General features: G+C 40.1%; 1 protein-coding gene across 2 annotated transcripts; it reads left to right on the forward strand.

The window, feature by feature from the left end:
- Positions 1–594: 594 nt before the first annotated feature.
- On the forward strand, positions 595–9,221 carry LOC136535714 (splicing factor U2af large subunit A-like). Of its 2 annotated transcripts, none has more exons than XM_066528086.1 (10): positions 595–1,006; positions 2,137–3,783; positions 3,874–4,011; positions 6,662–6,733; positions 7,150–7,191; positions 7,309–7,398; positions 7,471–7,578; positions 7,674–7,778; positions 8,036–8,115; positions 8,193–9,221. In XM_066528086.1, the coding sequence occupies exons 2-10, from the start codon at positions 2,242–2,244 to the stop codon at positions 8,944–8,946; spliced, it is 2,931 nt and encodes a 976-aa protein (XP_066384183.1). In that variant the 5' UTR covers positions 595–1,006; positions 2,137–2,241; the 3' UTR covers positions 8,947–9,221. The 2 variants fall into 2 exon arrangements, with proteins under 2 accessions (XP_066384183.1, XP_066384184.1); XM_066528087.1 differs by having other exon boundaries at positions 7,686–7,778.

Genomic DNA, 9,221 nt, shown 5'->3' on the forward strand with positions numbered 1-9,221 from the left:
CATCTGCATTAAGCATTGTTTATAGAAAAATAAATAAACACCAGAAGGAGACCATATAAGATTCAAATAATTTGACATCATAATATTGAGCATGTTTCTAGAAAAATATATAAAATTGGTTTCATATTTTTTTAGAGCAAAAAAAAATTTCTACGAAATTTTTAAGACTAAATCATATTTTTGGACTTTTGATTGCATATCTTAAAAAACATTTGTACATTTTAAAAAAAATATTTCTATACTTTTTAAATTGAAGTCGAATTGACCATCCTGGGAGTCTGATTTACGTCCCTTATAGTTGATGTGGCACCATTTCACATCTTTAAAATTGCTTGGTGAGGAAATTTGCACGGTTTCAAAAGTGAGAGAAGATTAAAAAATTATTATTTTTGGTTTAAGAGAGTTTTTTTAGGTGTTTTTTTTAGAAGTTTTGAGGTGGTTTAAGAGAGGTAAATCGGACTTCGTTAAAGTCGGAGCAAATGGACTTAATCCAAAACGTGAGTACCACGCTGTTTTCCGGCCCAACCCAAAGTGGCCCAGTCGCCGGCCTGGGAAAAAGTAGAACTTCACACCCCACCGGCTGCCTCTCTCGCATCTCCTCGCGTGACGTCCTCCCCTCGCGAGCGGCGTGCATCTCATATTCTCATCGCTTGCGGCACCGCGGCGTGCGAAGCTAACCCTAGTCGCGGGGGGCCAGTGGTGCGACCAGCGGTGCAGCCAAATCGAGGAAGGAGTTGGGAGGCGGCGCGGCCAGCATCTTCGCTGCGCACGGGTGCTACCAAATTCAGGAGGCAGGCGAGAGGAGGGCGGTGCTGCGAGCCTGCGACGGTGTGGCTAGCTGGCAGTCGCTCCTGCACAGTGCGACGCAGGCACACGCGGCGGTAGGGTCGCGGCCTGCGGCCTGGGCGCAGTGCACACGAACGCTCGGCCGCTCGGCGCCTCCTTCTTCTGCGCAGTTCTGTATAAGTGCAGAGGAGCAGAGGCAGACAACAATCAGCTACAGCAGGTTGTTCCAAATTTCGAATCCTCCATTGTTCATTCATCAATTGTTTGTAAGCAAGGTGCAAACTGCAGCAGGCGAACAGAGTTTCTTAAGAGGCTCAAGTTCTCATTTGTGCACAATATGTGCATGAGTGACCCTTTTGATCAGTTGTTATGTAGCTGCAAAAGTTTTCAGTTCCCCTGAGCTGGTGTCCTTACCTACTTTCCTATTTTCTGTAAACTTCAGATGACATATGTGATAATTTCTGCTTACACTTAGAAATCCGTAGCAATCTATGATAATCTATATTCTGTTATCCAATTTACTCAGCGTTCCAGCTACCGCATAGATACTGTATCTGGTTATGTCTTAGTTCCAACCTAGATGATATGAATGTTACTTCTTATCCTGGTCCTGCTAGCCTTATTTTTATCAAATTTCTTGTATAATAAAGCATGGAATTGGGATATCTTCTAAATTATGCATTTTATCCTTGCTTCTATGAACTATGGGTATGTTGGCATAATACGGGTTGTTAGGCGCTTATGTGAGATTTTCACCAGCTCTGCCACTGCGATACATATTAATTTCATGATTTTGCAAAAATTATCAGGTGTACATGTGTACACCCATGTCCTGTACTCGGTCCACCCCTGGATTGGATGGGGTTCTTTAGTGCTGTGCTATTATACTCAATTTCTGGACTATCTACTAAAATGAAACTGTCTTACCATTCACATTTCCAAGTCCAGTGCAGCTAGGATTAGGTAAGTAATACTGAGGTATCCCATTCTCCATGACTTCCAGTTTCTGGAGGCATGTGATTAGCCAGGTTCCTCATGCTTGATCAAAACCAAATATATGGCACATTCTTTGGAATTAAAAAAACTCAACCAACCTATGAGGAACTAGGTGGCTTTTTAATTAAGAAGAGTTAGGCACCCAAATTCGCCTCGATGAGGACTTGAATTTGGGCGGTCTGGGCATACTTCCACACCCACAACCAACTGATCTAGGATCAGTTCCTTCACATTATTTGGAACTAGCTGCTTCTATTAGGGTTTTGTGATTCTGATGAAATTACATTGCGTCAGCTTGCCTATGGTGAAAAGTATGTTGCAATGTTTTCATGCCTCTGTTTTTATTCTTTGCAGGAAGCCACATGGTGTCTAGTGCTGTTATCTGTTAGACTCTTTGAGTAGGCTAGGTTAGATAAGATATCGTTGTTTTTGACAAAAAATTCTGGGTCAAGGATCAAGATGAGTAGAAAGATACATGGTGAAAATGACTCTGAGAGAATCACTAGTGAAGGTACAGCTGCCCGCACAAGACCTCTAAGCATTAAGGACATTATGCTGTGGCGTGAAAAGAAGGCTGCATCAGAATCTAAGAAAGCCAAGGAAGGGCTAGAAAATGGTAAGGGCAAATCCACTCACTTGGAACAAGGAAGAGAACACAAAAGCAGAAAGGATCCCAGAGATATGCCTGTGGAGGGTTCAAGAAAGGAGAAGAGTAGAGATGCAACAAGGGAGGGCTCCAAGAAAGAAAATCCAAGACATATACCAAGGAAAAATCCAAAAAAGGAGGACATGAGATATGCACCAAAGGAGGTATCCAAGAAGGACAACTCTAGAGATAGGCCAAACACTGGTGCGAAGATGGATGACCTGAAAGATGCACCAAAGGTCCTGTTGAAGGAAGGCCTGGGAGATGCACCAAAGAAGGCTTCCAAGAAACAGAGGCCCTCAGGAGACGATAATCATTCAGTTAGGAAAGACAAAGGCATTCATCATTCTCAGAAACTTGTCACAAACATGAGTGGTCGGGCTGATGAAAGCAAAGATAGAAATCTTAGCGAGATCAGAGAAAGAAAGGGTGATGTAATGAGATCTGAGTATCAAAAGGAACCTGGAAAAAGATGGAATGATGAAGCTGTTGGTGATGATAAAATAAAGTTTAAGAGTGAGAAGCTTCGAAATGAGACAAAGAGAAAAGACCGTAGCTTTGATAATGAGAGGAGGTCAGAGGTAGATCGACCAATGTTGAAGAAACAGGATTCTGCACGGTTCCAAGATTCCAAGCATTCTGATAGAAATGCTGGAAGGAATGAGTATGCAAAACCATACCATGAAGAACCAGGGTTTAAAAGGAGAAGGTCCAGAAGCAGGGATCATGATCGAGAAAGATACGGCAGGTCTATCTCACCACCACTAAGGGAAGAAAGGTATAATTACCATGGACGTGATTTTGGCAATTATCCTCCATACTACTCTATGGAGAAATCAAGGAGGAAGTATGCTGAAGTTGATAAACAAAGATCGTCTGGGAGTGGAGGATACATTGGTGGGTCGCACCAGAAATATGAAAGCCGTCTTGGTGGATACTCACCAAGGAAAAAGAAAACATCACTGCAAGCTGAGCAGGCAACTACCAAGACTCCTTCCAAGGTCATTCAGTCCCCAGAAAAGAAATCAGCCACATGGGATCAGCCTCCTGTTAAAGCAAACCAATCTAACTTCCCTACCACTTTCATGCCAACTGTTGGCCAGATGGCTCCTACTCCATTCAGTTTCAGCGCGATAAAGAAGGACCCTTCAACTACAGTTGAGACCATGTTGGCGGGTAATAGTTTGACTGCAGATTCTGTCCAGCTTACACAAGCAACACGCCCATTCAGGAGGTTGCACATTGAAAATTTGCCTGATTCAGCTACGGAGGATAAGTTGATTGACTGCTTGAATGACTTCTTATTGCCTACTGGCATTAAACCCCAGCGGTCTAAACCATGCCTCAGTTGCACGGTGAGCAAACTTTAATTCCACCTTTTGTTTGCACCATATCACATTTTTTTTTTATTAATATATATTGATATCCTCTTTGGTTCGATGCAGATAAACAGAGAAAAACGTCAGGCATTCGTGGAATTTCTTACACCAGAGGATGCTACAGCAGCTCTTTCTTTTGATGGAAGGTCTCTAAACGGATCTGCTTTGAGAATTCGACGCCCCAAAGAATATGTTGAAACGGTGGTAAGATTTCCATCCTCCCACATCAATGTTGTTGCAATTATATACATTTTAGTTTTTCTTCATTGATGTATGTTAATGACCTTTGAATTTCGCGCTTTGGTTCTTGGCTTATTGCCGAAACAACCTCATTATTTTCCCATTCTATTTTGAGAATGTAACAATTACTAAAAGAACTATTGTTAATAAATAAATTAGGTGGCAATGTTGTTTTACAAAAGAACTATTGCTGTTCGTCTCTTTAAAAGCTTTTATTTAAATAATATTTTGGTACAGAATTGCCACCTAATTTGGATCATGTAGTTCTTTTCTGTGTATTGGGTGACCTAGTCATTTTGAAATTGATGTTTTGATCTAGGTTTGAATTAAGATATCATGTAACTTGTTTGGGACTTAAAGGCTTTGTTGTTGTTGTTGTTGTTGTTGTAACTGATCTGGCATGGCCTTGTTGGTCTATCATTTTTTCTTAAAAAAACACTCGACCAGCCATGGAAAGCTTTCCGGGGTATTGCATGTAGGTACGACCTCAACCATGCTGGTCAAGAAAATGCCCTGAACCCTAGCTTTACCCGTACAATGCGTCGTGGCTTGGGCTGGCACCATAGTCGGTCAGGCACTGGGCTGGCGCAAGGGGCAGCTAGGCAACACCAGGTCGAAGCCCACCCGTACTTTTGGGTTGCCCTTGTGGAGCCTTTATTTAGGTACGAACCGGGAGTCTAACTCCCGACCAGCAGCCCGCAAACTTGTGTGGCTACAGCAGCGCTACGAGTTGGTCCCGGTGTATCAATTTTCTGACTCGTGTCTTTCTTTGCTGTGGACATGTCATTGACTTGTACATGTAGTTCTTCTAAATATTTGAATTTTTTATATGTCATTTGTGAAGCTGAATGTTTCGTTATTTTAGTATACTACTAATAATGGTTATGCGCCTCTGGTTTATATTCGGTTAAGTGAGAACGAGATCATCAAACCTTTCTGTTTCCTGCATATATGCAACTTGTTTTGCTGCAAGAGATATCTTCGTCTTCTGAAAGGAATGTCTGTTTAGCAATAATGATTGGCATAATATTAGTTGTAAGACTGGCATAATATCACTTGGTTGATTATCTTTAACTGTTGTTTGTGCTTATAAGAAATGGAAAGATTTCTCCATCGGTTCCTTTTATCACCTGACCTGTATTGCATCCTAATGGCCCAGTAATGATAATCATAGTGAAAATAACATTATCTATTTATTTCCACAAGTTTTAGTTCATTTAATGATTATGGGTGCAGTATGAAGTTTGCATATTTGCATAAAATATGCCATGTTTAACTCTTGGCGATGCAGTGAGAATCCTGGAATTGATTGGTTAGCAATTGGTACCTTCATTTTTTTTTGCATGGTGAACCTTGAAATATGTACACTCCATTGTATCTTCTATGAGTTAAAATTAGCTATATTTAGATTTATTCATGGTGCAAAATGTAATAGAGTTGCTGTTTTGGATTTGTTAATGGCATATATTTCTTTCATTCGACAAGTTCCTGTCTGACGGTCATATTGAAATCTCTCAAATAGGGTATTTTAATTGGGTGTGTCATAATTCACGTTCAGCAGCTTCGTGAAGCAAAGGAATTGTAAAGCAGGCTTCCTGGTGTAGTGCATATGTGACTGCTGCTACTTCAGAATTCATTGGCTGATTACAATACTGCAGACAGGCAGAGGGTCCTTATGGTTCCCAGTTCATGGAAACATTAGGAAGACAGCTTGTACAGCATGGTTCAAGTAAATAAATGTAAAAGATTTGAGTATGATGGTTGCTAAGTGCTAACCTTAATTCTGTAAATATCTACAGCCGAGTGCAATTTGGCAGCAAGGGCTGTCATTTAGACATTGACAGCTTCAAAGTTATTCTGCATTTAGTTTAACAAACTTTGAATTTACTTTTCTCTTGTTTGTGTTCAATTTCTAACATTTTCCTGTTCAGCTTATTTCATGGATATTGCCTTACATCTTAGTTCCTCTATTTTTATCTCTGGCCTCAACTTGGTCTATTTACTTCTAAAAGACAAGATTAGTTCCTTTACATTTATAGGCAGATATGGTTAGTCGTTCCACCCATAACCAATAACGGAATATATATCACAGAAAAATACCAGTTAGATAGAAGTAGATAGGTTATTAGTCTGGTTCAGCTTGGTGTGCTTGGCTAGATTGCCTTGTTTTTGTGCTGTATCACTACACCAACATGAATAGCTGAACAATAGGATCATGCAAATATGTGACATGGCACCTCAAGGACCAGGCTTTCCTCTGCACATAACAATAATCCACAATGATTATTTTCCATCACAATTAGCTGTCCATAATATCTGGGATAGTCCACAGCAGAAGGAACCACGTTGATTTTTCTGTATTATATTTAGACTGTTACAGCACTGTTTTTTTGGAGATCTCCGTGGTGACATTCAAATTTTTAGATATTTTATTTTAAATGTTAGTTCATAATTTTTTCCATGCAGAATGTAAACCCCGTTGATTTTTCTGTATTATATTTAGAGTGTTACGACATTATTTTTTATTGGAGATCTACATTTTAAATGCAAGGCCATTCAGATTTTTTAGATATTTTATTTTAAATGTTAGTTCATATATTTTTTTTCCTTGCAGAATGTAACCCCTAAGAAGCCTGCTGAAGAGACTGCTTTAATATCTGACGTTGTTGCAGATTCACCACACAAGGTAACATATATAATTGGTTTCAGCTTGTTAGATTTTTTCAAAGAGAGCTGTCTCAAATTTCCAGACATTCTTGGTAGCCTGTTGTAGTTTCTTGGTGGTTCTGTGAGAACTCAGTTGAAGTAGAATTGGCTCTTGACAGCTATACTCTGATGTCGTATCAGAATTTCTTCAATCTCTATTTTCAGTTGAAGTAGGGTTGGTTGTTGACAGCTATGAAGTTACTCTGATGTCGTGTCAGAATTCCTTCAACCGCTATTTTCACTTAGGGACAATGTTGTATATTCAGTGAAAGCCATCTCGCATCTTTTTGTGGAAAAAAGAGTTAACTGATTCAGAATAGTTAAGCATAAGAATATTTGACTGCTTATTTTTTAAAATAATGTATATGTTTTCTGATTCACCTTTGAATTTTACAGATTTTCATAGCGGGGATTGCTGGAGTGATCTCATCTGAGATGGTAATATGATAGGCCATCAGTATCTGTGCTTTATATATTGAGTAATTTTTTTTTGTTCTTTGTGAGGATATTATAGCTTATGTTCCTGACAAGTAACTGCATTCCCCTCTCTTTTAGCTAATGGAGATTGTTAGTGCATTTGGCCCATTGGCTGCGTACCACTTTGTTTTTAACAGTGAGCTCGGTGGACCCTGTGCATTTCTTGAGGTATGAGTGCTGTGTGCATTTGCTAGAGTATATGATCATCATAGTCACTTCTGATCAATTTGATATGGACAGTATGCCGATCGCTCCATTACTTCTAAGGCATGTGCTGGCCTCAATGGGATGATGCTTGGTGGATGTGTACTGACTGCTGTGCATGTGTTTCCTAATCCTCCTGTGGAGGTATAACCACTTTGACCTATTCATTTGCTGGCCTGTATATATTCCATCATTTGAAATAGCATGGTGTTCTAGTTGAATTTTTATCCAAGTTCTAGTTGAATTTTCAGGCTGCTAATGAGGCTTTCCCATTTTATGGTATTCCTGACAACGCCAAATCGCTTCTGAAAGAACCAACAAAGGTCCTGCAGCTAAAAAATGTGGTATGTTGTAGTTTTATCTCTTATCACTTCAAGTTTCTAGTTAAATCAACAATGCTCTCCAAACCAAAACAATTTATGGCTTCATATGTTTCCTAAGTATTGTTGGTTGTTTTTAGATCTCATGAGTTCAAATTAATAGATAAATGTTGCAGCAATCTTGAACTCTGACACTAATGCATACCATTGAGCAAAAAATTCAACCTATCACTTGTTTTCACATATTCGAAGTTTGTAAAATAACTGTGCAACATATGTAGTTTGAACGAGAAGAGTATATGCTACTTTCAAAATCTGAGCTGGAAGAAACTTTGGAAGATGTACGTGTTGAATGTACGAGGTGTGTACAATTCTTTTACATTTTTTGTGTTATTGATTTTGGTGGATTTCAACTTACACTGTGGACAAGATTCACAGGTTTGGAGCAGTCAAATCTGTAAATGTACTTGAGTATCCTGCTGGTGGTGGTAGTGCTGCAGAGGATAACATAGTTGAGCTCATGATTGAATGCATTGAATTTGCTGATACTGAAAACATTGCAAAGGCTGTATCAGAATATTCTGTACCGATCAATCAGAGCATAGATGTTCTAAATCATTCTGAAGCTTTGGAAACTAAAGATGTAGATCTTATTCCAGAGAGTCAAGATCAGAAGGACAAACACTTCCCATCAAATGCAGCACTTTGTGAGAGTAAAGCGCCTGTAGCAGATGAGGACACAGAGCTTGATGAAACTCAGTCTAGAGCTGCTCTCCCCACGTCACAACATGCTGAAGCTGGTCATACTGAAGCAGCTGTGGATGGGAATAAACATACAGGAGTAGGGGAGGTGGACGATGATGCAGTAGAAAAGAGTCATCAAGACCCAAGAACCTCAGAGACCTGTAGTCCTGCTGAACCTACAGACAAAGTGGCGAAACCTGGAAGGTACTCTGAACAACAAGAACGAGGTGCTGATGATGTGACTGAAGATCGTCCAGAAAAAGTCCCAGCTGTTGAGACCAGTGACACTGGTTTCGTGTTTGAACCTGGTTCTGTGCTTGTGGAGTTCATGCGGAAGGAGGCTGCATGCATCGCCGCACATTCCTTGCATGGACGGCGCTTCGGGAACAGAACTGTGCAAGCTGGATATGCTCCATACGATCTCTACTTGCAGAAATACCCAAGGTGATTCTGCGTTTGAGACTGCTTTTGCTGCTCGGATGAGCTATGATACAAGCTTTGCCTATGTGAGACTTCAGACTGGTAGTTTTGAGCCTTTGGATGGTTTCCAGTCCAGATAGTGGTACCGTTAGTTGAACGAAATATTGGGAAATGTTGTTCCACAGCAGATATTGGATGAACATTAGATACTGGATAGAGATACAAGTGGTCGTTAACCATCCTTCTTAACTTCGGTATTAATATTTTTGATATCAGTACCAGGAGATACCTGAACATTAGATA

This window comes from Miscanthus floridulus, chromosome 2 (genome assembly GCF_019320115.1).
Source record: "Miscanthus floridulus cultivar M001 chromosome 2, ASM1932011v1, whole genome shotgun sequence".
In the NCBI taxonomy this organism is placed as follows: domain Eukaryota; kingdom Viridiplantae; phylum Streptophyta; class Magnoliopsida; order Poales; family Poaceae; genus Miscanthus; species Miscanthus floridulus.